We start from the raw sequence: 27,943 nt of genomic DNA, 5'->3' as shown, positions 1-27,943 counted from the left end.
CTCGTGCTAAATGACTTTTTTTTTAGGAAGAAAAAAAGATATCTCAGATGTTATTGCAGTCTGGCAACAACTGGTCACGTGTTTTTATCCTGTCATATTGGTACTGCACTTGAACCCGATCCTATGGTAGCTGTTTTTGATATAATCTCAGAACACAAGTTGTGTAATGCCTCAAAGGCCAGCACCCTCTACCTTCAAACAAGTGGGTTAAGACTGTGCTTGCCGTGATGACCCTTGAGAAGCTATCAGTGTGGCATAGACAGGAAAAAGTTTCATGATACCTGGTCCCCCCTTCATTGAACATGCTCATTTCAATGATACATCTGTATGGTCATGTGGTTTTCTATTTTACCTGTGTATGTGTATGCTTGCATATGAATAATAATTTACAAACATTTTATAGCAACTTGAAATTGATTGAAATTGATGATTGAAATCACAGAAAGACTAGACCATCTCTAAATATATTTAGTTCATACCAGACTGTCAATTGTAAAGTTTCACATTTGATTGTGAGTCCACTGTAATAGGTTCACTGTGACACAACACACTTATTTACTTCCTCATAAAAATTGTATTTCCATCGCAAAACAGCAAGCCTTTCATCAGACTCTGATATCTCTTGGATAAAATAAGGATTATTATAATGCTACGATTGGAAAATAAATTGACACAATGTAAATAACAAAACCCAAATACCCTACATATGAAATTAATAACATGGTTATACAAGTAATAAACCTTTAACATTGTCTACAGCTGCAATGTATTGTGATCCATCAGATGGTGCCCAAAGCCAGAATAGGTTACAATTTCCACATGGGGACTGATCAATGACACGGATGCAACATCAGGCATGACCAGATGAAAATATTTCTAGCATGTGGCATGTGATTTTGTACATGTAAAAAAGTATATATTTTACATTTACTTATCTTGTGCTGATTCAGTGTTATTATCTGACCATGCCCAAATCCACATGATGTTACACTAACAGTACTTCAGTATGTTAAAAACAGTACTGAAAAATATTTCTACGAAATAGTAAACTATTAAAAATGTATTAAGGTTATATGTCATGAATGCCTGGGTATGCAGCATGTAGCATGCATCGCAATATCTCACTAATTACTAACTTTATGTAACTTTTTACTTTCTACTATTTTTTGGGCCTCATCATACGGTATACTAGGACTCAGTGGTTCGCTCCCAATGTGACAAGCTGTCAGGTTGTTCACCAGCATCTCCGGGGGGGAAAAAGTGAAAGTTTTATCCTCTGGGATGTGAAAGACCAGGCAAATATTGTCCCACATGTAATACTCTGGTGGGCAAGCAGGCTCAGCCTCAACGTGCTGCTCATCATGATTCTGAATTAGTCTGAAACGGTGTGTTCCACTCATGGCTTGTGCACGCCAGATAATCTTCCCCTCCCTATAGCTACAAACAGCATCGTTATCATGAAGCTCTTGATATTCATTAAAGTCCTCTACCTCAGGACTATGAACCACTACTGAGTACATGATCTCCTGTCTGTAGACCACAGTCTTATGGACCCTCAGTCTTGGCTCCTGTCCTCCACATATCTGCTCCTGGTAGGTCTTCATCAGCTCATCCAGCTGGAAGGAGAAACAAAAGTTTCCGTAGCGAGAGCTGTCCAGGAACGCAGGAGAGGTGGTGAACTGTTGGAGAAACGGCTGTTGAGCTTCTCTCTGCTCTGGGCTTCTGTTGGGGAACAGGGTCTCCAGGTAGCGCTCCTGTGCTGCATTGATCTCCTCTTGTCCAATCCTAAGTCCCCACCACACAAGTCCCTCTTTGCCTTTGAAGCCACTGGAGCTCAAAATCCCATCCATGTTGGTCTGAGTGGTAACATGGGCAACTTTGGACACATGAAACTCCACTGGTGCCGGATAACGTGGAACTATATTATTTTCAGAAGACAACCTCAGGCAATTTTCATTTTCTCTATCTTTGCACAGGTAGTCATTTTTGTGTATCTTTCGCAGGGTTTGTAGATTTACATGTTGGCTTTTGACAAAATGCTCAGTTACCCCTCTTCTATTTGTCCTCTGTAAAAAAAAAATGGAAACACAAGAATGGATTCAGTGTTTAATTTTGTTATCTTGAAGGGGAGAGAAATTTTCATACCTGTTCCATCGTTCAGGTTCTCCTCAGCCTCAGTTCCGTGTCTGTCGAGCTGAATGTCGGAGACACAGTGCTCCGGGTGTCGCATGCAGAGCGGTTTTAGACACACCCAGCACGATTCACATCTGGCTAGCTGCTCATCACACCATTACGTCAGACACCAAACATTTCGGAACACAGTCAGATGAACCTTGTCATGTTTGTGAACAGTTAAATTATTAAACCAGGGTGCACAGGCTGTCCGAGTAATTTTAAAAATAAAAACAGCAGACAAACTGAACATGAATAAACATTTTAGAACTTTGAGCACCAGAAAAGTACAGTACAGCACATTCACAGTCCACACAGCTGAGAAAGAGTACAAGTCCTCTACCACACTATGTGTGAAAGGTAATAATATAATGAGGTCCATGCAGAGAGCATTGCCATTGGCCGGAGAGCCCAGCTGGTCCCGCCCACAGGACAACAGCTCTGGACATCCAGACTGCACAGCGACAGCGGACTCTACCATCCTGGTAAAATGGCAGGAACCATTCGAGAGGAAGAACTGAGTCAAGCCATTAATTTAATGATAATGGCATCGTCATAAGAAACTAACTTCATAATGTCATTAAATATGGACCTAATTCATCCCAGTTTTTGACAATGACGTTATGTTGTTAATTTTTGAATGCTATATTGTGTATGTGCGGCCAAAAATATAGTGCATGTACTAAACAAAAGTGTGAATATGCAAAGGAAAAGTAGTGTATGTGCAAGCTTTTCTTGCTACACAGGTTTGTTTTTGTCACACGATTCCATCCATGTGACTGGGAGCAGCACGGAAACGAGGTAACATGGAAAGATGGCCACTGCCAGCCGCTCAGTCATTGATTGGACCCTCAGTCTTATGGACCCTCAGTCTTGGCTCCTGTCCTCCACATATCTGCTCCTGGTAGGTCTTCATCAGCTCATCCATCTGGAAGGAGAAACAAAAGTTTCCGTAGCGAGAGCTGTCCAGGAACGCAGGAGAGGTGGTGAACTGTTGAAGAAACGGCTGTTGAGCTTCTCTCTGCTCTGGGCTTCTGTTGGGGAACAGGGTCTCCAGGTAATGCTCCTGTGCCGCATGGATCTCCTCTTGTCCAAACGTCAAACCCTGGCCCAGCCATCATCCCACCAGGGTGCCTGTACGTCCCCAACACCTGCTGGTTCGATGTGATGCACTGGGGTCACTCCTCGGTGCTCTCGGGCTATCCAGGATGCCAACAGACTCTCTCTTTTGCTCGTCGGGTGTTCTGGTGGCCATCGTTATGGCGGGATGTACAGGCCTACATGGACGCCTGTGACGTCTGTGCCCGGGCAAAGACTCCAAACACTCCTGCTGTTGGTCCCCTGCGTCCTCTTCCCATTCCTCATCGTCCCTGGACCCACCTCGCCGTGGACTTCAACACTGGTCTCCCGGAAGCCAACGGAATGACCACCATCCTGACCATAGTGGATTGCTTTTCCAAGGTGGTCCACTTGGTCGCCCTGCCCAGCCTACCGTCCTCTATCACAACTTCTGACCTTGTTCTCCAACACGTCGTCCGCCTACACGGGTTCCCCCATGACATTGTCTCCGATTGGGGACCCCAATTTGTCTCAGCTGTGTGGAAGGTCTTCTGCCGGTTCCACCTGCAGTCTCTCTTCTGGCTACCACCCTCAGACCAATGGCCAGGTGGAGAGAACCAAACCAACAGCTGGGACGATACCTGCTGTGCTCTGCATCGGACATCAATGCACCTGACACGGTTACCTTCTTTGGGCAGAGCTGGTCCATAACCTGCAGGTTTCCTCTGCCACCGGACACAGCCCTTTTGAGGTCTGTTACGGATTTCAACCCGCCATCTTCACCCGGCAGGAGCCCGCAGGTGGGGTCCCATTGGTCCGTCAGATGATCCGTGGCTGCCGAAACGCCTGGAGAACAGCGCGGTCGGCTCTCATCACCTTCACCAACCGGATGTTGGCCCAACATGACCGCCGACACCCATGCCAACTGCGCGTGGGTGTGAACAGTGTGAACAGAAGAGAGAGTGTGACTGTCCACACCGCGGTTCCTCATTTTCTCCTACACGTGCTCACATTCTGGTCCTTTGGACCGTGACAGTTTTACTTAATGAAGCGGGAGATGTGACTTTAATTAATACAAATATCTTTTAATGTTGTAGAAATAGAAAAAGAAACAATATACTAAATCAAAAAGAAAGTTACACATCTCTTATACAAATATACCCATCACACACACACACACACACACACACACAAATATAACAAACTGATATACAAATATAACAAACAATACAAAAGCTAAGATCTAACCTAAGAGCAGGTCAACTAACAAAAAAATGAAGGAAAATTATTCTAATCCACCACAATAAACTTAAAAAAGAATACAAAATAACCCCAACAATAAGTGAAAGTGAAGCGATTGTAATCATGTTGTTCAGAGTCATTGCTCTTTACTTCTCCATACATGAGTAGGTCTGTCCAAAATGTTGACTGGTAGTTATTTAAGATTTGGTTTTCTCAGGCCATTCACTAGATGAGGAAACCTTGAACAAACTCAACTTCAACTTGAGAAAATTGAGCCTGGCCACTTTTAGCAGAACCTGCCACTGGTACTGGCCTGTATTAGTCTCTCAACTTCACCTTGTCTACTACTGACTTTGCCTCATGTAACGGTACATGATCATTTAGTTTTACAATCTCCATATCACATGCAGACAAGCTCTTCTTCAAACTCTTGGGGAGGAAGGTGAGAATTTTGTCCTCTGGGATGTGGAAGGCCAGACAAACATGGTCCCACACATAATACACATCTGGGCAAGCAGGCTCAGCCTTAACGTGCTGCTCAAAACGATTCTGAATTAGTCTGAAATGGTGTGTTTCACTCATGGCTTGTGAACGCCAGATAATCTTCCCCTCCGTATAGCTACAAACAGCATCGTTATCCTGAAGCTCTGGACATTTATTATAGTCCTCTACCTCAGGACTATGAACCACTACTGAGTACATGATCTCCTGTTTGTAGACCACAGTCTTATGGACCCTCAGTCTTGGCTCCTGTCCTCCACATATCTGCTCCTGGTAGGTCTTCATCAGCTCATCCAGCTGGAAGGAGAAACGAAAGTTTCCGTAGCGAGAGCTGTCCAGGAACGCAGGAGAGGTGGTGAACTGTTGAAGAAACGGCCGTTGAGCTTCTCTCTGCTCTGGGTTTCTGTTGGGGAACAGGGTCTCCAGGTAACGCTCCTCTGCTGCATCGATCTCCTCTTGTCCAATCTGAAGTCCCCACCACACAAGTCCCTCGTTGCCTTTGAAGCCACGGGAGCTCAAAATCCCATCCATGTTGGTCTGAGTGGTAACATGGGCAACTTTGGACACATGAAACTCCACTGGTGCCGGATAACGTGGCACTAAATTAAAACCAGCACGTCCGATTCTCTCTGCATCTTCATGGTCATTTTCACATTGTTTTTCTAAGTAATTATTTCGGTGTATTTCCCGCAGAGTTTGTAGATTTACATGTTCTCTTTGAATAACATTCCCAGGTGTCCTAATATTTCTCCTCTGTAGAAAATGGAAACACAAGAAGGATTATATCATGTTTAATTATGTTATCTTGAAGCAGAGAGAAGTTTTCATACCTGTTCCATCGTTCAGGTTCTCCTCAGTTTCAGTTCCGTGTCTGTCGAGCTGAATGTCGGAGACACAGTGCTCTGGGTGTTGCATGCAGAGCGGTTTTAGACACACCCAGCATGATTCACATCTGCCTAGCTGCTCATCACACCGTCAGACACCAATCATTTGATGTAACCTCAGCACTATTGCTGTCGTATAGAGAAAAATATCTGCAACTGGGTCCAGGCCCCAAGCAGTTTGGATGGGCAGCAACACCCCCTCCATTTACATTTACAGTTACATTTAAGGCATTTGGCAGACACCCTTATCCAGAGCGACTTACAACAAGCAACTTGCTTCCATGTTACAATCAATGAAGTGATCAATTCTGGTTCACTAGGACCCCCAACTATGAATTTAAGTGCCATAAATGTAAATTATGTCAATTTGTTTAATTAATAGGGTAGTAGTAGCCTAGTGAGTAACACACTCGCCTATGAACCAGAAGACCCGGGTTCAAATCCCGCTTACTACCATTGTGTCCCTGAGCAAGACACTTAACCCTAAGTTGCTCCAGGAAGACTGTCCCTGTAACTGATTGTAAGTCGCTCTGGATAAGGGCGTCTGATAAATGCTGTAAATGTAAATGTAAATGTAAATTTATTGTGTTTATTTATTTTCTTCATTTTATAAACATTGTTTCCTTTATGGGTAGGAACCATGTTACATTCCGTGTTGCACACAGTCACCTTTAAGGGGCACAAAAAAGGTTAAGAAGTTAGGAGAAGCCGTAAATTAAAGAAGGCATAAAGAAGATTAAATAAGCTGTTTCAAAGTGAAAGTAAGCTGTAAAGAAGAGGGAAAAAAAGTTGGAAGTGTTTCTTGTTAAATTTTTGTTTCTAAAGCGAACTTATTCCGTAACGGTTACATGCAGCCAGCGAGGTACTTTAAACTGGGATTCTGTTTTATTGTGCATTTGTCAATTTTAGTTTAAATGTTTATTTGTTATATTTACGTTGATCATTCTGTACATTTATGTAATGACAGTTTGAAGGTGGATTTAATGGTGGATTGGCGGAGAAGTGCAATGAAGGAATAAATCCATCTGTGACTAATGAACCGCAGTGTCGTGTATTACCTGGAGGGAGTGATAGTCAAACTCAAACCTGCCCAGACTCGCCCGACCGTTGCACATCCGACAGCTCGTCGAGACGGGAACACAGATAAGCCACTGTTTAACGTAAAGGACACATAGGCTCATAAGGTTTTCATGAATAAGTCTATAAGTCAGACTCTAAAGTTTGTAGAAAAGTGACACAAGAGTTGGACTGAAAAGTGACTACAAGAGACTGACAGCAACGGTGTTTCACATACATGAATGTGCATTTACTTAATTGGTGTAAATTCATGTTCAACTGAACATATATACTTTTACAAGTTCAGTGTGTGACAAGGTTATAATAAGAACTCTGTTAAGTGTAATTTACTCTGTAATATTCCAGATGTATATGGGCTAATTTGAAGGACAGTGATTTCATTTAGTTAAGCCCATTTATTCAGTATTTGCGAATTTTGTTGCCTGTGTATATATTAGTGGTGGGCCGTTATCGCCGTTAACGTGCTGCGTTAACGTGAGACTCTTATCGGGCGATAAAAACGTGCTGCATTAACGTGAGACTCTTATCGGGCGATAAAAAAAATATCGCTGTTAATCTATTCACAAAGTTGGGTTGGGAGCTGGGTCTATACTACGCAAGCTATTGTGCCGGAGTTAAATGGTTACACTAGATTTATAAGTATATTTCTTTTTTCTTGTGTCTTTTATTTTCTTATTTTCTAAAGACTTTTATTTTGTTTTTGAGACCCGGTTTAGTTCTCTTGGACACATGGCGTGAGCTGTGAGAGGTGCGTGGGGTTTGTGTGCAAAAGGTTATTTCTTTCATTTTAATTTATGTACATATTAGGAATATTTTGCATGTGTGTTATTTTGTGAAAATTTTTTAATGTTCTTTTAATACTGTATATTGTAGAGAGAGGTGCAGAAAGACACGATGTTCTGACGCGACCTTGCTTTTTGTACAGGAATGCAGTATTGTAAATTGTGAATGCTTTATGTTAATGTTCAGTTCTCTTGGACACATGGCGTGAGTTGTGAGAGAGAGAGGTGCAGAAAGACGCGATGTGTGACGCAATGTTCTGACGCGACCTTGCTTTTTGTACAGAATACACTTTGCACAGAAAATCTCTTGGGTGTCAGCTCATCATTTGTGGTTCAAGAAACGAAATCAAAAAGTTACACAACGCAGAAGAAGAACCGCTACACTATGATGACTTTCAAATGCTGTAAATGTAAATGTATACCTGGCCGAAATGCACTGTAGGGGGCGAGAACGAGTCTTTGAACTGTGAAATTACCACATCAAACGTGACGTGGTAACATGGATGCAGCTATTTAACTGAATAAACAGTTGGTAAACACAAGTACATCTTATTGAACATAATTTATTTTCATCACCAATTATCATAGTAGAACAGCTTTCTCAAGCAGTTTGTGATGCATTTTGGAAACAGGAGATGAGCCCCTGGTCTAATGTGCCACCTGGCTTGAGAAACCCATTCTCAAAGACTTACTTTTAGTCATTATTTGGGTAGCACACATATTCTGAATGCCTTCGGTAGAATTCAAATAAACCATTTTAATCTAGATTAATCTAGATTAATCTGGTTTACTCTAGATTAATCTTGTTTACTCTAGATTAATCTTGTTTACTCTAGATTAATCTAGAATAATTTTGCTTACTCTAGATTATGAAAATTAATCTATGCCCACCTCTAGTGTGTGTGTGTGTGTGTGTGTGTGTGTGTATACAGAGACGCTCCGATGATGTTACCAGCTGCTTTGATGATCCTTTGAAGCTGCCTGATATCGGCAACAGTACTGTTACCGAACCAGGCGGAGATGCAGCTGGTCAGGACACTCTCTATGGTGCCCCTGTAAAACACGGTGAGGGTGGGAGGGGGCAGGTTGGCTCGCTTCAGCCATCTCAGAAAGTGGAGACGCTGCTGGGCCTTTTTGGTAATGGTGGTGATGTTGGTGGTCCAAGTGAGATCGTCTGAGATGTGGACTCCCAGGAACTTGGTGTCTTTTACAGTCTCAACCGTGGAGCCGTGGATGCTGAGTGGGGTGTGGGTGGGGCGAGTTCTCCTGAAGTCGACGATCATTTCCTTTGTTTTGTCCACATTCAGCGACAGGTTGTTCTCACTGCACCAGGCGGCCAGCTGCTGTACCTCATCTCTGTAAGCCGACTCATCGTTGTTGTTGATGAGTCCCACCATCGGCGAATTTGATGATGTGGTTCGAGCTGTGCAGGGCGGTGCAGTCGTGAGTCTGGAGTGTGAACAATAGTGGACTGAGAACGCAGCCCTGAGGAGCTCTGGTACTCAGCTTGATGGTGCTGGAAACGTTCTCGCCGATTCGGATGGACCGAGGTCTCTCTGACAGGAAATCCAGTATCCAATTACTGAGTGAGGTACTCAGTCCCAGCTCGCTCAGTTTCACACACAGTCTCCGGGGGATGATGGTGTTGAATGCTAAAGTCTATGAACAGCAATCTAACATAAGTCTTTATTGTCCAAGTGTGAGAGGGAAAGGTGAAGTGCAGTGGATATCGCGTCCTCAGTCCTCTGTGCGATAAGCAAACTGCAGAGGGTCCAGTGAGTGAGGGAGGTAGCTTTTCACCTGTGCCATGACAAGTCTCTCAATGCACTTCATGGTGATGGGGGTCAGAGCGATGGGCTGGTAGTCATTCAGGCAGGAAACTGAAGATTTCTTCAGCACTGGGATGATGGTGGTGGACTTGAAGCACGCTGGGACGATCATCTGGCTCAGCAAAGTGTTGAAGATGTCTGTGAACACCTCGGCTAGCTGATCAGCGCAGTCTCTCAGCACATGACCAGGAATGTTGTCTGGACCTACAGCTTTTCGCGGGTCAACCTTGGCGAGGGTTCTCCTCACATCGGCTGCAGGCAGTGCGTAGAACTATTGCTTCGCTTTGACAGCAAATACGAATGATGGAAAGCTCTGATTAAGGTAGCTAAAAGATCTGTGTTAAAACAGGATCATAGTGACATCCTACAAGAACACAGTGTCAGTATTCAAAGGGAATTATCTGAGTTGAATATTGCTTATGATGATTACCGAAGAATTGATCGTCCAGCCCATAACATGCGTTGCAAGATGGATAACTGCATCTCGATCACTAAGACTGTAGTACAAAATGCTCAATCTGAAATGCAGGGAACAGCGGAGGAGTTGACTTGGCCAGATCATAGTTCTGTATTCTCATCCTCAGCTTCCAGTGTTTCACCTCCTGCCTCTACTGGTTCTAAAGCGTTTTCCATTCGCTCTAATGTGTCCTCAGTTAAAAGACAAGAAGCTGCTGCTGAGTATGCAGCTACACAAGCTGTATTACAGATTATGGCTGAACAAGAGGGCCACCAAGAGAAACTGCAAAAACTTGAAGCTGAAAAGAGGTTGATTGTTGCAGACCAAGAAGCAGCTGCATTAGCTCGTCGGCTTGAAGGAGAAAGGGAAGAAACTGAACGTAGGCTAGAAAGACAGAAACAAGAGGCTGCTTTCTTAAAGAAACAGCAAGAAGAGAATGCTGCAAGAAGAAGGTCTGAAGAGAGAGAAGAACCTAAAGAGAGAACTTGAGCGTTTGAAGGAACTTAAAATGCTGAATGCAGTCAAAGCAAGGCTTCAAGTGTATGATGAAAATGAGCTCAATCCAACCCAAGAGGTTACTCCACAGAGCTTTGTGCTACATTAAGTTAGACAGTCAGTAAATCAGGTGAATCCTGAGGACCAGCACTCACAACCACTAAAGGATGCAGCACCAAAACGCATGCTTCAAGATGACACAGGAGAGCTTGTGAAAGTCTTAGCTGAGGCTATATAAGCAAACAGGCTACCCATTCCAGAGCCCACAGTTTTTAGTGTTGATCCACTCAAGTTTAATCATTGGAAGTCATCCTTTCAAACACTAATTGAAAAGAAAAACATTCCAAGTTCAGAGAAGATATTCTTCCTTCAGAAATATGTTGGAGGAGCAGCTAGAGAGGACTTTGAAGGTTATTTTCTGATCTGTTCAGATACTGCATATGCTGCTGCATGGGAACTGCTCAATGAACAATATGACCAGCCCTTTATGATTGCCAAGGCCTTTCGACACAAATTACATGCCTGGCCAAAAAAAGCATCAAGAGAGAGTTCTGACTTAAGGAAATTTGTGGACTTTTTACGCAGTTGCCAATGTGCCATGGCTCACAATGAGAGTTTACATGTTCTTGATGATGGTGTTGAAAATCAAAAACTGACAGCCAAGTTACCTGACTGGTTAAGCAACAGATGGAACCGGAAAGCCACACAGTACCAGCTGGAGCGTGGAAGGTTCCCAGATTTCAAGTATTTTGTAACATTCCTGACAATGGAGGCTCGTATTGCTTGTAACCCTGTTACATCTTACTATGCTTTGCGGCAAGGGGAGCCGGAAAAGACCAGGTCTAAACCTCAGAATGTAGTGACCTCTAAGAACCAAGCAGCAAGTGCGGAAATCTTTACAACTAACACTACTGAGAAAAACATAAGCACATGTGTGTTTTGTAAGAAAACAGGACATGTCTTACACAAGTGCCGCAGACTAACCACAAAGCCAGTTGCTGATCAAATCAAGTTCATTCAAGAGTGAGAAACTGTGTTTCGGCTGTTTGAGTCCTGGCCATCAATCCAAGAATTGCAAGTTACAAGAAGGAAAGAAAGCCACAATTGCCACAACCACAAGACACCACTCAAGAAACCACATCCAATAGGGTTGTGCATGATAGTAATAGCACTCAGACTTCAGCGATATTTCCTGTTTATGTGTCCATGCCAAGTGATTCAAACAAAGAAGTCCTTGTTTATGCTCTGTTAGATTCACAAAGTGACTCTTCATTCATTCTTGAGGAAGTAGCAGATGTTCTAGATGTTAGCGCAGAACAAGTTAAGTTGAAACTGTCTACAATGTCGTCCAATGGGACGATTGTACCATGTAAGAGACTCAAAGACCTACAAATAAGAGGGTTATTTTCTCTTAAGAAGATCACAGTGCCAACGGTTTACACTTGTGAATTCATACCTGCAAATCATACAAACATTCTGACACCAGAGACTGCAAGGGCATGGCCTCATTTGGAGCATCTTGCAGAACACTTTGCCCCACAGAAGGAATGTGAAATCGGTCTTCTGATTGGGTATAACTGCACACAAGTTGCATGTGATAAGGACAACCAACCCTTTACACAGAAAACAGACTTAGGTTGGAGCATAGTGAGCTACAGTGATCCAGGCAAACACTACAGTGATTCAATTGGAGTAAGTCACCGCATCATTGTAAAGCAAGTGACCCCTGAACCCAAAGTAATGGGTAAGCTGAAGAGTGAAGTTCATTATGTTTGCAAAACAAGAATCAAAGAAATGACTGCTCCAGAAGATGTACTTAAGGTGCTGGAATCTGACTTCAGTGAAAGACTTGGAGAAAAGGCAAATCTGTCTCAAGAAGATCTCCGGTTTTTGACTAAGATGAAAGATGAAATTAAGCACAAAGAAGATGGTCATTATGAAATGCCTCTGCCTTTTAAAAAAGACAGACCAGATGTACCAAATAACAAGCCATGTGCTGTTCATCGCCTCATGTGCTTGGAAAGGAATCTCAAGAGAGACCAGAAATATCGGTCAGACTACATGAATTTCACGAAAGACATTATTAGTCGTGGTGAAGCAGAAAGGGTCCCAGAAGAAGAGCTCGATAAACAACCAGCCTGGTATATCCCCCACCATGGCGTAAACCACCCTCAAAAGCCAGAGAAAATACGAGTGGTCTTTGATTGTTCTACAAGATTTCAAGACATATCATTGAATGACCACCTTCTTACAGGGCCAGAGCTCACAAACACTTTGGTGGGAGTTCTTTGAAGATTTCGAAAGGGTCCAGTCGCTATTATGTGTGATGTGGAACAAATGTTTCATCAATTCCATGTAAAGCCTGAAGACCAAGACTACTTGAGGTTCTTATGGTGGGATAATGGTGATCTGGAGTCTCCGCCATCAGTTTTTCAGATGAAAGTCCATTTATTAGGAGCAGCTTCCTCACCAGGCTGTGCCAATTTTTCACTTAAACATCTAGCCAGAGAAGGTCTGGATCGATTTAACCAAAGCACTGTTAAATTCATCCAAAGAAATTTTTATGTTGACGATGGACTGGTGAGTGTAAGGTCTGATGCTGAGGCAATCAAGCTGATCAAGGAAGCAAGAGAGCTCTGCAGTGCAGGCAAGCTTAGACTGCATAAGTTCATTTCCAACAGCAAGAAGGTATTGGGTTCAATACCACAGGAAGAGTGTGCTGACAGTGTGAAAGAACTGGACATAGATTTAAGGGAGCCACTCTTGGGGTACTTGGGGTGCAATGGTGTGTATCCTCTGATGACTTTCAGTTCAGAGTTACTGTCAAGAAACACCCAATGACGAGAAGAGAAGTGCTATCCACAGTAGCTTCCATCTACGATCCTTTGGGTTTCGTAGCACAATTTGTCCTACATGGAAAGTTAATTTTGCAACAACAGTGTAGAGAGAAAGCTAGTTGGGATGAACCACTTCCAGAAGAGCTCAGATAACAGTGGCAATCATGGCTACGAGATCTCCAAAACTTGTCTCAAGTAAAGATTAAGAGGTGCTACATACCAGCAAACTTCATAGGTGTCAAGCAGTATGAGCATCACATGTTATGGGGAGTGTACTTATCTTAGAACAGTCAACACCAATGGCAATGTTCATTGCTTACTTGTCATGGGGAAAGCGCATGTTGCCCCCACTAAGGTTACAACAGTTCCGCGGCTTGAGCTGTCCGCAGCAGTGGTCGCTGCTAGGATAGGTGCTGTGTTAAAACATGAGCTTGAAATAGACAACCTTCAAGAATATTACTTGACTGATTCGAAAGTTGTTCTTTCGAATCAGTCTTTTTAAATATTACTAATGATGCCAGACGTCTATAGACCAGAGGTCTATCAGTAGATCAGCTTGTTGCTTCAAATTGGTTTACTGGACCAGGTTTACTATGGGAAAAGGAGCTACCCACAAGTGATGCTGAGGTGGAACATGTTAGTGATAATGATCCAGAGCTTCGAAAGGTTCAGGTGCTCAACACCAGCACAAAGGTTAATAGAAAATTGTTGGACCGCCTGACTAAGTTTTATGACTGGAGAAGAGCTGTTAAAGCTATTGCTTGTCTTAAATGTCATGCTAAGCAAGTCAAATGTCTTAATCCTAAACTAAATGGAAGTACAAGTGTTGAAGAAAGACGAGAAGCAGAAATTTTCATAAGCAGATTGGTCCAAAGAGAAGCATTCAGCAGTGAAATCAAAGATTTACAACAATGCAAGGACATAAAATCTAAAGACAAAGTAAACAAGCTACACAAATTAAGTCCATTTGTGGATGAGCAGGGTGTGCTGAGAGTAGGTGGATGCTTGACAAGATCTGGTCTTCATCCACACGTTAAACATCCTGCCATTCTGCCAAAAACAAGTCACGTGTCTTCTTTACTGATCAAGCATCATCATGAGAAAGTACAGCATCAAGGAAGAGGTATGACTGTAAATGAATTGCGATCCAATGGGATATGGGTCATTGGATGCAGTAGTGCAGTTGCCTCACACATCTATAAGTCCATCACATACAGGAAGTATAGAAGGAACACACAAGATCCACCGATGGCAGATTTGCCAAAGGACAGAATGGAAATGACCCCTCCATTCACATATTGTGGCATAGATTGCTTTGGACCATTCTATGTGAAGGATCCAAGAAAGGAACTGAAGAAGTATGGTCTTCTTTTCACTTGTATGTGTTGCAGAGCCATACATATCGAAATGCTTGATGACCTTAGTTCAGATGCTTTCATCAATGCATTGCGTGCGTTCATTGCAATACATGGGAATGTGAGACAGTTGAGATGTGATCAAGGTACCAACTTTGTGGGTGCAAAAGGAGAGTTCATGGATGCAATGAAGAACATGGATCATAAACAGTTGAAGGAAAATGGCTGTGAGTTTGTAATGAATCCCCCATCATCAAGCCATATGGAAGAGACAAGTAAGGACAATCAGAAGTGTTCTAACAGCAATCCTTGATCAGTCTGCTAGAAGACTTGACAGTGCTTCACTTAGAACATTTCTGTATGAAGTGATGGCTATTATAAATAGCAGACCTCGGACAACAGAGCACTTAAATGATCCAACAGGTCTCACACCAAATCACATTCTCCTGATGAAGTCTAACATAATATTGCCACCCCCTGGTCAGTTTGTGAGTCAAGATCTATACCTGCGTAAGAGATGCCGTCAGGTGCAGTTCCTAGCAAATGAGTTTTGGACAAGGTGGAAAAGGGAGTATCTTCTTAATCTTCAGCAAACACAGATATAGCAAAGGGATAACAGATATACCAAGGTTAATGTCATACTTCAAGAGGACAGTGCTCCACGAAATCACTGGAGACTAGCAAGAGTCACAGAGGTGTATCCCAGCTCTGATGGAAGGGTCAAAAAGGTAAACCTTAGACAAACAGGGAAAACGCACATCTAAGCTAGTTTATCTTGATAGGCCAGTACAAAAAATAGTTCTACTGGTTTAAGCAGAATAAGCATGTGTTGAACTGTAGTAAATGTTCATAATTTGAAGGATGTGAAGGATCCAATTTCTTGGATCCTTCACATAATTCAAATGAACAGGGAAATCTCAAATTGAGATTTGGTGGGAGTTTAACTGCCATAAATGTAAATTATGTCAATTTGTTTAATTTATTGGGTTTTATTTATTTTCTTCTTTTTATAAACATTTTTTCCTTTATGGATAGGAACCATGTTACATTCCGTGTTGCACACAGTCACCTTTAAGTGACGCAAAAAAGGTTAAGAAGTTAGGCTGTGAGGTAGGATGGTGCTAATCCATGTTTGGCTTTGTAGGCTAGCATCAGTATTTTGAATCTGATGCATGCAGCTACTAGTGGAGGGAACGTGAGAAAGAAGAGAAAGTGAAGTGATTGTCACTTGTGATAAACAGCAGCACAGAACACGGTGCCCACAGTGAAGTTTGTCTTCTGCATTTAACCCATCACCTTTAGTGAGTAGTGGGCAGCGATGACCAGGAAGCAGTGTGTGTGGACTTTGCTTTGCTCAGTGGCACCTCAGCGGCTCGGGCCTTGGGCCTTGGCGGATCTGGATTCGAACCGGCAACCTTCTGATTATGAGGCCACTTCCTTAACTGCTAGGCCGCCACTGCCCCATTGAACGTAGCAGAGGAGTGGTGTGGGAGAATTTTGGAAGGTTGAAGATCAGTCTTGCGGTTGCATTTTGTATTAGTTGTAGGGGTCGGATGGTACATAGAGGTAGACCAGCTAGAAGGGAGCATCCATCATCAGACTGGCACAGGTTGACCACAAGAATACGTGCTTATTCTCCTGCTTTTCACCCTGCTGACTCACAACTGCGCAGACACCACCAACCACATCATCAAACTTGTAGATGATACGACGGTGCTGGATAGGCAGGGATGATGTGTCGGCGTACAGAGAGAAGATCTGTCCCTGAATGTCAATAAGACAAAGGAGATTATTGTGAACTCATCATAGATGGTTCAGCAGTGGAGATTGTGAAGAGCACCAAGGACACGTGGACAGTCAACACCCCCTCACATTGATCAAAAACGCACAACAGATCTCACAAAATTTCCTGCGGAAGCTGAAGTGGAAACACTTCTGACTGCAAGCACCTACGGAGGATGGTGAAGACCACCGCAGCATCAGAGCCAGATCTGCCAGGTTGAGGAACAGCTGAATCATCTGCGGATGATGACTTTTTAAAAAAAATTTCCATGGAAACTGCACATAACAAACTGAACATCAGTACTGCAGTCTGCACTTTAATTTCTTACAACCTCACACTGTGCTGCTGTCTTATTATTATTATCATATCCTGTCACTACTACCACCATTATTATCATAGTATATCATATACACTATACATTAAATATATACACTGATATATTGTCATATTGCTGCACGTGTCTGCCTGGTTTGTCTAGTTTTTCTGGACCTGCACTATATTATGAGCCGGTGCACAATGTCCTTTGTCATGTTTTGTGTTGTGTGTTATTTCATTTTTATGTCTTTTTGCACACACTTTGGCCTGTACCTGTACAGTAGAGGCCAAAGGTTTGGACACACCTTCTCATTCAATGTGTTTTCTTTATTTTCATGACCATTTACGTTGGTAGATTCTCACTGAAGGCATCAAAACTATGAATGAACACATGTGGAGTTATGTACTTAAAAAAAGGTGAAATAACTGAAAACATGTTTTATATTCTAGTGTCTTTGCTCTGATTACTGCTTTTCACACTCTTGGCATTCTCTCGATGATCTTCAAGAGGTCGTCACCTGAAATGGTTCTCCAACAGTCTTGAAGGAGTTCCCAGAGGTGTTTAGCACTTGTTGGCCCCTTTGCCTTCACTCTGCGGTCCAGCTCACCCTAAACCATCTCGATTGGGCTCAGGTCCGGTGACTGTGGAGGTCAGGTCTCCACTTTTTGATAAGTACATAACTCCACATGTGTTCATTTATAGTTTTGATGCCTTCAGTGAGAATCTACCAACGTAAATGGTCATGAAAATAAAGAAAACACATTGAATGAAATGGTGTGTCCAAACTTTTGGCCTGTACTGTATATGGTGAGATGACTTTAAGAGGCAGACTGGAATAAACTTCAGGTGATAAACTCGGTGGCCAGACCTCCAGAAAATGTGTGCCGCTGATAAATACGACTATGGCTTGTGTACAGAACGTGTGGATAATGCATAACAAAATGGACTGTTCTAAATGAGACCGACCAACAAATAATAATAAGACACTTGAAGGACATAAAATATTTCAACTGCATTTCTTTTGTTGCCTGACTTTAATCAGACCAAAGATCAAAAACGGTACCACTGTCAGAGAAGGAGAGCGACGCAGTTCTTTATGCGCCACCAGAGGGCGCAAACAGAACGTTGTAATTTGACAAAGCACTTTGCTTCACAGGTTGGAGGTGGACATTTCACACCTTCTGCTGACTGAAAACGAGATGAAAGTCGGTGCATTTCGACTCGGGTGAGGCACGAATGAACAGCAAGAAGACTCGCCGTATGAAATGACGTGGATAATTTAAAAAAGCAGCTATAAAGGAAAGGGGGAGGGGCATGTGGCCATTTCTCCTGGCCAAGTCCTGTTGCCTGTTATCACACAAGGCAATCTTTTGTTCTGCTTCCTTGATTGTGTGCTTATGGTTTTAGTGTGTGCCTCACCCATTTCCCTTTTATATATCCTGCTCTCATTTCAGAACGGCATCAGTTTTCACCCTTCTGGATGCCAACTAATCTTTTGGGGCCTTTTGAGACACACACACACACACACCTTTATTTATTTATTTATTTATGCTGCTGTCCTCCTATCGATCTGTCTAGACATTTTATAATCATCAATAACATTTATTAACTCCTGTCAACATCCCTCACACTTTGACCCTTTTTCTACACACATGGAAAAATTCCCCTAAAAGTCAGAGAGGGACCCACTTCCTGGCGATTTGCATAATGAGAACAATGCACAGCAGGTGTCAGTGCAGGGTTGGTAATGATTTGGCCCGGAGAACGGTACAATCGATGTAATGCAAGGTTGGTGTTAAAATAGTCCAACGACATTTTGCATTTGAGAAAGGACTTGTCCGTGTTTGAAGGTATTGCCCAGTGCAAAGCAGGTTTCATCTAGTCCAGGATCATTTGTCTCGGCAGCAGCTCTGTGTCAGGATCCCAGATGTATAGTTACTCAGACCATATTAACTACATGTTAAGTGTAACAATGGCCCCAGTGCCTGTCTAGGACAGCCTACATGAGGTATTTGTGGGTTTAACCATTAACTATGGAATACTTGGCAAAAAACGTACGTCTTTAGCCTGGATTGACACTGTGCCTGTTAGTTTTACATGCAAAATTACAGGAAGGACAACATTTCTGGTCAGGATATGAAACAGGATGTCTTTTTTGCAGAGTTAAGAAATGCTGAATTTTGAAATGCAGGTCTAACATCCAAGGCAACCAACGCACAGGGACCTCATTATCATTGCTTTCTGTTAACGTTTAACCAGACCGAGTACAGTGTGAGGGTGGACACACAGTAGCTTCATTTCTCTCTTTGCGGAAAACCTCAGTGACCGAACATAAGAAGAATCCATTACTGTGTTTGCTTTTAGTGATTAGAAATGTAATACATTTCATGCATCAAACAAAACCATTCTGTGTGTATATACACCGGAGTTACCATCAGATTTGCACATTGGTGACAGTGGAGGAAGGCTGACCCAACTTCTAACAACTAACAAGTGTACACGAGGAGCAAAGTTACAGCATTTAAAAAGTGAGACATGAAAACATGTTCCTTCTAGTTCCTCTTTCTAGTTCCATATCTCTCTTTCTCTGTCTCTCTTTATTCTTTCTGATGACCACATGGTAGCGACGTGGCGTGAGGAGTTTTCATGCTGTACAAATGGATGTACACGGGTAGATAGGCATCTCTTACTTGACCATAGGGGTGTGTGTGTGTGTGCATCCCGCTCTGTTAGAGTCTCCACCCCGCGGGTAGCTTTTCTCTGTATTGTTTGTCATGAAAACTTCAAATACTAACCAAATGCATTTCTCCCACAACCTCACAGCCTTTTTTTCCAACTCTGAATTCAGATAAAGGAACTGTAATAATGGCAGGGTGGTCAAAAAGGTGGATGCAAACACTGACAAAAAGGGGATTTCATACAACACAATACAAGGCACGTAAAGAGACCAATGACCCAACAAGGACATGACATCGCAGTCATACATTTATACTCAGAACCATAGATGCACAAAATCAGGAAATCAGGGGGACAACATCGACAACATGAAACCCAGGACCAGTTCACAATCAGATCATGAAAGGAACTCATGCAACAAGCAGATCTTGTTTTCACATCTGCCATCAGTCTGCAAGCATTCAAATAAATTTTGCCGTTTTTACCACCAAACCACAGCTTCCCCATAAATGTTCATATTTAGTTTTCCTAACTGATCAGGCCATTCATGTACATACAGCAATGCATTTTACGTCAACTTACATGACTGTCAGGTTGAGACATGTATCCCACACCTTCCTGGTGTTAATCACACCAGCAAAGATTGCTTGATGTTTGTGCTGTAAATGTCTTTGCGACTTTTCCGCTTGTGACTTACAACATATAATTCAACAATATTTTACATTTCCTTTACTAATGCGTCTTTGCACTTTAAAGTTACTAACAAATGAGCCACTTCTGCACCCCATCTCCTACTCTGTAATTTACCCATTTACAGCATTCATCAGACGCCCTTATCCAGAGCGACTTACAATCAATAGTTATAGGGACAGTCTCCCCCCTGGAGACACATAGGGTTAAGTGTCTTGCTCAGGGACACAATGGTAGTAAGTGGGATTTGAACCTGGGTTCATAGGCGAGTGTGTTACCCACTAGACTACTACCAACCAGCCTCTATTGAGAAGCCGAAAGGAGACAACAACTATCAACTCTCTGCATGTAATAGCCATGACCTTGTATATCTCCATCTTATCTTATCCCAGTGATTAATTACCTCCCATATATAATTTCACTCATTCCTGGCTGCTCGCTGGTTATGCATGTCTCTGAGTATGGTCTGTTTGACTTCAGACCCGCCCGAGAGATCATAGTTCCGGTGTGCTTTTGGCGGCTTGCCTGTGTTCTGTTTCTTGTTTTTATGCACAAAGCTCAGCATGTCATGTATTTGTTCCCCTTGCAATTGATCAAATATGATACTGGGCTTTTGGTTAAATGAAATATTGAATTTCATTCTACTGGTATCTGTACAAGGTTCAGGGACAATAATTTATAATCGAATCTAATTTAAACCCCAAAAAATGTGTACAAATGAAAGAAACTCTCAGAAGTTGGATATTACTGCATTGTGAATAAACAATAAATAATATTCATATTTTCATCAGGCATCTAATAAAACAAAAACATATACCCCATAACATTTAATTACATTTAAATGAATCATGTCTGGTTGCTATAACAAAGAAGGCATGACCCAGTGCCACATCGGACAACAGGGCGTGTCCACACATTGTACACATCGCATCATAACGAAGCTGGCAAAGAAATGTCCGTAAATGTCCACAAAAATGGCAGTAATTTACTTTGGCTTTACAGAACACACAGAGTATATTTGCATGGCCACATATACTTTTTTTTTTTTTGGTGTGCACGGCAGGGAGTTTTTTGCAAGCAGCTTGCTCACTACTACAGAGCCCCTTGAAATGGAAATGGAATATCCGGCACAAGCTATTATCATGTACCACACCTGTACCACAGTCTGTGGGGTAAGGTTTAGGACAGTTCTAAAACTCTTTAAAAAAAAAAGTTTTGATGCCTTCAGTGAGAATCTACCAATGGAAATGGTCATGAAAATATATAAAACAAATTGAATGAGAAGGTGTGTCCAAACTTTTCGCCTGTACTGTAGGAAAGTCTGATTCAGTTCAGATCTGGCCCACACAATGAGGTTAATCTCAGGCCACATGCCACAAAGAATGACTGCTTTTTAGTGGCCTGGATCTAAGGCAGTAATGTTCCATCAACTGTACAGTTCCAGCAGTGTATTGTTCAGGTTCAGAAACAAAATTTGATACATTTTACATAATAATATTTACATAATAAAAGTTACACCTTTCTTATGTTAGTTCTATCCTGATTTATTAATTAAACTGAACCCATATGAGGAGCAAGAGTTACCCCTGATGTCATGGGGTGCACTGGCTTTCCTCTTTTTATGATAAAGTTGCATCTTTGTGGCTCTGTTCTGCTTGTAGAACGATAAAGTTTTCTAATTCTGGATATACAGGGAGTGCAGAATTATTAGGCAAGTTGTATTTTTGAGGAATAATTTTATTATTGAACAACAACCATGTTCTCAATGAACCCAAAAAACTCATTAATATCAAAGCTGAATGTTTTTGGAAGTAGTTTTTAGTTTGTTTTTATTTTTAGCTATTTTAGGGGGATATCTGTGTGTGCAGGTGACTATTACTGTGCATAATTATTAGGCAACAAATATATACCCATTTCAATTATTTATTTTTACCAGTGAAACCAATATAACATCTCCACATTCACAAATATACATTTCTGACATTCAAAAACAAAACAAAACAAATCAGTGACCAGTATGGCCACCTTTCTTTGCAAGGACACTCAAAAGCCTGCCATCCATGGATTCTGTCAGTGTTTTGATCTGTTCACCATCAACATTGTGTGCAGCAGCAACCACAGCCTCCCAGACACTGTTCAGAGGTGTACTGTTTTCCTTCCTTGTAAATCTCACATTTGATGATGGACCACAGGTTCTCAATGGGGTTCAGATCAGGTGAACAAGGAGGCCATGTCATTATTTTTTCTTCTTTTATACCCTTTCTTGCCAGCCATGCTGTGGAGTACTTGGACGCGTGTGATGGAGCATTGTCCTGCATGAAAATCATGTTTTTCTTAAAGGATGCCGACTTCTTCCTGTACCACTGCGTGAAGGTGTCTTCCAGAAACTGGCAGTAGGACTGGGAGTTGAGCTTGACTCCATCCTCAACCCGAAAAGGCCCCACAAGGTCATCTTTGATGATACCAGCCCAAACCAGTACTACACCTCCACCTTGTTGGCGTCTGAGTCGGACTGGAGCTCTCTGGCCTTTACCAATCCAGCCACAGGCCCATCCATCTGGCCCATCAAGACTCACTCTCATTTCATCAGTCCATAAAACCTTAGAAAAATCAGTCTTGAGATATTTCTTGGCCCAGTCTTGACGTTTCAGCTTGTGTGTCTTGTTCAGTGGTGGTCGCCTTTCAGCCTTTCTTACCTTGGCCATGTCTCTGAGTATTGCACACCTTGTGCTTTTGGGCACTCCAGTGATGTTGCAGCTCTGAAATATGGCCAAACTGCAGCTGCACGCTTGACTTTTCTCAGTTCATGGGCAGTTATTTTGCGCCTTGGTTTTTCCACACGCTTCTTGCGACCCTGTTGACTATTTTGAATGAAACGCTTGAAGCTTTGCAATTTTAAGAGTGCTGCATCCCTCTGCAAGATATCTCACTATTTTTGACTTTTCTGAGCCTGTCAAGTCCTTCTTTTGACCCATTTTTCCAAAGGAAAGGAAGTTGCCTAATAATTATGCACACCTGATATAGGGTGTTGATGTCATTAGACCACACCCCTTCTCATTACAGAGATGCACATCACCTAATATGCTTAATTGGTAGTAGGCTTTCGAGCCTATACAGCTTGGAGTAAGACAACATGCATGAAGGGGATGATGTGGACAAAATACTCATTTGCCTAATAATTCTGCACTCCCTGTATAATATGTTTTTTACATTTACATTTATACATATATTGAAACATATTTGATTAACATTTTAGCTCATTGTTGGTATGCAGGCTCATTGAGAATGTAGAAATTATCCTTGTATATGTATAGAAAAAGAATCATGAGATCACAGAAATGGAGGTAGCATTTCTCCTCAATTAATGTTTTATTGTTGTTACCGGATGGCTGTTTCAGTCATGTATGGTTTTCTGTGAAAATAACTAATAAATAATATTTGTTATAATAAAACTACCTACTGTGTAACTCATGTGGCATGTAGAAATAAAGAAAGAGTCACAGGGAAATTACCAAAAAAAATTTACTTACGTAGCAAAAATTTTGGGGTTTTTATATAAAATTCTATTTATATTTTTGCATAAAATGTGATATGCCCAAACTACTAAATGATCACTATGCATTAAACAAAGCGTATGCGCGTGGAGTGCTATAGTTCAGACGTTCTGCTCAACTTCAGGCTGTCCGGATCTGCTGGGTGACTACCGTGGTGGACGTCGCCCGGCCCCTGATCTTCACCTCTCTGGACATCTGGCACCAGACGCATGGGTAGCAGAAACAAATCATGCAGCAGTCGTCACAGCATGAACCCTGAGAGGAGAAGAAAGAGCAATTCTCAACTCGTAATGAGGTTCCAGTTTGAATGCAGTTCTGCGGTTATATAAATGTCATCGTGATGAGCAATCAGTCTTCTTCCCACTCGTTTCATATCATTCTCATTGTGCAAATCATCATGCAAAAGATGCAATTGTTCCATTGTGTTTCTCAGTGTTCTACACTGCTGAACCGTCCTCCGTTTCCCGAGAGCTCCTGTGTGCTTTTGCTTACGTGGATGCCGTAGCGGTCTCTCATGGAACTGCGCAGGCAGCAGGACACGGCCAGGCAGAACGTGTCCAGCAGGGGCATGCAGAAGCACCAGCCGAACTGAGAGGCCGTCTGGCACTGCATGCAGGGGAAGCACCACAGGGCGCAGCAGCCTGGGACGTGTGCAAACACAAAGTCGATCAGTGAAACCAGACCCTCATCAGATCAGTCCCTCATCTTGGTGTACCCAGCCAAGTCCATATCTACAAAAAAAAAAAAAGATCTGTGCCATGTGAGACCAGACACTTTTTAACATTCGAATTTTGTACACCAACGTTCTCCCAGATTTGAGCCCATAAGTAAAGATTCTGTGTATGTGTTGATGGGGTCGCCCTGAGTGTGAAGAACAGAAAGGGCCACATGCTGTTCACTGCTATACAAACTGTGCAACCGATTAATGTTACGGCAACGTTAAAGGGGAGAGCAGCTAATCTGTCAGCAAGGGCTGCTCTAAAATGAAAGATTTTGTTACAGGAAACAAAATCTTAAACTGCTTGAAGAGAAAGAATCACACATTGCCTCTATTACACAATATCCATCATTTATCATGAGCCTGCTTTCACTTCGACTAGAAAGAAGAAGTAAAAGAATAAGAAGAAGGTTTTTTTCTACATGTCAACTTTCATAAGTGAACTGCTCTACATAAAATATAAGACCATGTAAAAACAAGGAAAGACAAAAAGTGCTGAGGAGAAACAAAACACATACATATACAGTACAGGCCAAAAGTTTGGACACACCTTCTCATTCAATATATTTTTTTTATTTTCATGACCATTTACTTTGGTAGATTCTCACTGAAGGCATCAAAACTATGAATGAACACATGTGGAGTTATGTACTTAACAAAAAGTGGAGAACTGGCCTCCACAGTCACCGGACCTGAACCCAATCCAGATGGTTTGGGGTGAGCTGGACCGCAGAGTGAAGGCAAATGGACCAACAAGTGCTAAACACCTCTGGGAACTCCTTCAAGACTGTTGGAGAACCATTTCAGGTGACGACCTCTTGAAGCTCATCGAGAGAATGCCAAGTGGAGTGTGTTATATGAAAAATACGTCATAATCCTGAGTGATTGTGTTGCGTTCCGATCCAAGGCCGAGTTCAAATGAACATCATGCATTCCAGAACTTACAAGTGCCCAGGTCTGCGCAGCAGTCACAGATCCCGGTGGCCCATGTTCCAGATGTGTTGGCGGATGTCACCGTGGTAATCTGTTGCTGGACTGCCATGACTAGAGAGAGAGAGAGCGCGTTACACACGTCCACCCTGTTCACCACGGCAGCTTCTACTGAGTATTCAGTCGCGGCGGGGAGGGGAATGTTTTTCTCATCTGCTTAGAGGCTCAAAGAGGGAGCGAGGGGGAGATAACATGGTCTTTTTTTAGATGAAAAATCTTTAGTTTGTTTGCTTAAGGGCTGGTTCATCACCTGATTCCCACTGAAAAAAGCTTCAACGTTTGATGTGCAAGGTCAAATCTTTCTGAATTGATTGTTTATAGAGAATATCTGAGACTCAGCATTAACAGATCATAACAGATTCTTTCTCACGACCTTTGACCAGCATTTTTGGGCTGGGCTTGTCTTTATTGGCCTGGTTTACCTATTTCCTATGTTTATAGGTCTCTTTTTCACCTTCATGTCGTTCTCTTTTTGCCTTCCTGGTTTTATTCCAACTGTGAGTTCATTTCTGTGCCTGTTTCGGTTTTTACCCTCTTTTGTACGGGTCCTTTTGTCTCACAGTTGGCATAAACCCAGGAAGGAAGGCTAACGAAAGATAGGAGGTGACAGAGAGACCTATAGACATGGTAGCAACTCGCCTGTGAACCACAAGACCGAGGTTGAAATCCCACATGAGCAAGACACTTATCCCCGAATGGCTCCAGGGGGGGACTGTCCCTGTAACTACTGACTGTAAGTTGCTCTGGAAAAATATATAGTCTGTAGTAGGAGAACAGGTCAGTCCACTTCAATGTCCCTTTGTGGCCAGTGTCAGCTCTCTCTAGTACCCAAAATAAAGACATCAGCTTCGGCAGGCAACAAGTTCACCTTGTTTTAATACTAAAGCAACTCTCATTTTCATATATTAAAATTCCCCTCACTTTCACTGCTGTTGGAGGTGATGAGGGTTACATCTAAACAGTTTTATGGCATTTAACCCCTGCTAGCAATTTTCGCTTAGACTAACCAGAAGCCACAGACATTCAAAAACTTACCATTTGAGGGGGGTCAGGAGATGCCCCTTTCTCTCGTGCTATCAAAGATCAGAACAAATTGAAAATGCTGAGTGGGAGATTTTGTAGTTACCTTAGTTTCTGTTCTGTCCCGAGTGTCCAATGTGCAGGAGCAGTGGAGGGGAAATCAGTATTCCAGGGTTGGGCTGAAAAAGAAAAGTTTCTTTTTTCCCCAAATTCTCAAGCCTTAGGTTTCGTTTTCAGAGAAGCTTGCAGACCCTTTCACAACATGCCCTGCACTGAAAAGTGTGAGTGTGTGGGAGGGGGCAGGTCTTATGTGCCATAAAGGCACAGCCTTTTTGGGAGATTGAAAGGTTTTAATGTGTTCATTTTAATAAAAACACAACTTTACAGTCCTAGATGGACATTGACCAAAACTTTATATATTTAAAACATACCAGTATTTTTCAAATTCAGTTAAAATTAGTATTGTATCTACTACTGGTTATGTAAATATGTGAATGCAAATGCATTTGCAGAGAGTCAAGCACCATAAAAAAAAGGAAGCATTTGTTTAGAGGGATGGTTTCGCTTTCTGAGATGTGCATTTTTTTTTTTTTACATTTACAGCATTTACCAGACGCCCTTATCCAGAGCGACTTACAATCAGTGGTTACAGGGACAGTCCTCCCCCCCCGGAGACACTCGGGGTTAAGTGTCTTTCTCAGGGACACGATGGTAGTAAGTGGGATTTGAACCTGGGTCTTCTGGTTCATAGGCGAGTGTGTTACCCACTAGGCTACTACCACCCTGTGTACTACCTCTCTTTGCACAACCAGAGTGTTGCTGTTCACAGCTGAAGATGCTATCGCTCTACCTGGTGGCTGGTGGTAGCTGTAGGAGTCATTTTCCTAATGCTGCAGTGCCATCTAGTGAAATGAGGTGAAGTGATTGTCATTGTGAAACACTGCAGCACAGTACACCGTGACACAATGGTGACCAGTGGGCAGCCATGAAAGGCACCCAGTGTGTAGGGACGATACTTTGCTCAGTGGCACGACCAACAGAATCTTGTCCTGCTTGACTCATAAGCTGTCCAGCCTAGCGGTTAAGGAAGCGGCCCTGTAAACAGAAGGTTGCTGGTTCGAATCCCGATCCGCCAAGGTGCCACTGAGGTGCCACTGAGCAAAGCACCGTCCCCACACACTGCTCCCCGGGCGCCTGTCATGGCTGCCCACTGCTCACTCAGGGTGATGGGATAAATGCAGAGGACAAATTTCACTGTGTGCACCGTGTATCACATGTGACAATCACTTCACTTTACACTTTACACTTACACAAGTCTTCATGGAGAGATGTGAGAGTGTAAGTGCTGGAGGAACCCCTACATGCATCACACCTCTCAACACTATCTAACCATCTCTTTTGATGGGTGAGTCAAAACACACACTCCTCCTGACCACGAAGACAAAGGGCAGTTCAAAAAAATTCCAGTTGAGGTAAATATACAACAAACACGGACACCGTTGTGTC

The 27,943-nt window shown here is 42.5% G+C and overlaps 2 protein-coding genes across 5 annotated transcripts; both read right to left on the bottom strand.

Annotated features, from left to right (window-relative positions):
* Positions 1 to 554: 554 nt before the first annotated feature.
* Positions 555 to 5,864, bottom strand: LOC114795987 (uncharacterized). Of its 3 annotated transcripts, none has more exons than XM_028989771.1 (2): positions 5,805 to 5,815; positions 555 to 2,066 (listed from the first exon to the last, which is right to left on the bottom strand). In XM_028989771.1, exons 1-2 carry the CDS (start codon positions 5,811 to 5,813, stop codon positions 1,125 to 1,127), a joined length of 951 nt encoding a protein of 316 aa, XP_028845604.1. In that variant the 5' UTR covers positions 5,814 to 5,815; the 3' UTR covers positions 555 to 1,124. The 3 variants fall into 3 exon arrangements, with proteins under 3 accessions (XP_028845604.1, XP_028845596.1, XP_028845613.1); XM_028989763.1 differs by lacking the exon at positions 5,805 to 5,815 and adding an exon at positions 2,146 to 2,280; XM_028989780.1 differs by lacking the exon at positions 555 to 2,066 and adding an exon at positions 4,296 to 5,727 and having other exon boundaries at positions 5,805 to 5,864.
* A 17,795-nt stretch (positions 5,865 to 23,659) lies between these two features.
* ponzr1 (plac8 onzin related protein 1) lies at positions 23,660 to 27,499 on the bottom strand. Of its 2 annotated transcripts, none has more exons than XM_028986424.1 (4): positions 26,453 to 27,499; positions 25,373 to 25,471; positions 24,202 to 24,350; positions 23,660 to 23,964 (listed from the first exon to the last, which is right to left on the bottom strand). In XM_028986424.1, the coding sequence occupies exons 2-4, from the start codon at positions 25,467 to 25,469 to the stop codon at positions 23,830 to 23,832; spliced, it is 381 nt and encodes a 126-aa protein (XP_028842257.1). In that variant the 5' UTR covers positions 25,470 to 25,471; positions 26,453 to 27,499; the 3' UTR covers positions 23,660 to 23,829. The 2 variants fall into 2 exon arrangements, with proteins under 2 accessions (XP_028842257.1, XP_028842170.1); XM_028986337.1 differs by having other exon boundaries at positions 26,544 to 27,477.
* Positions 27,500 to 27,943: the final 444 nt, after the last annotated feature.

Source organism: Denticeps clupeoides, chromosome 1, assembly GCF_900700375.1.
Source record: "Denticeps clupeoides chromosome 1, fDenClu1.1, whole genome shotgun sequence".
Taxonomy (NCBI): Eukaryota; Metazoa; Chordata; class Actinopteri; order Clupeiformes; family Denticipitidae; genus Denticeps; species Denticeps clupeoides.
The sequence above is the reverse complement of the archived record's forward strand: the minus strand, read 5'-3'. Positions and strand labels throughout refer to the sequence as shown.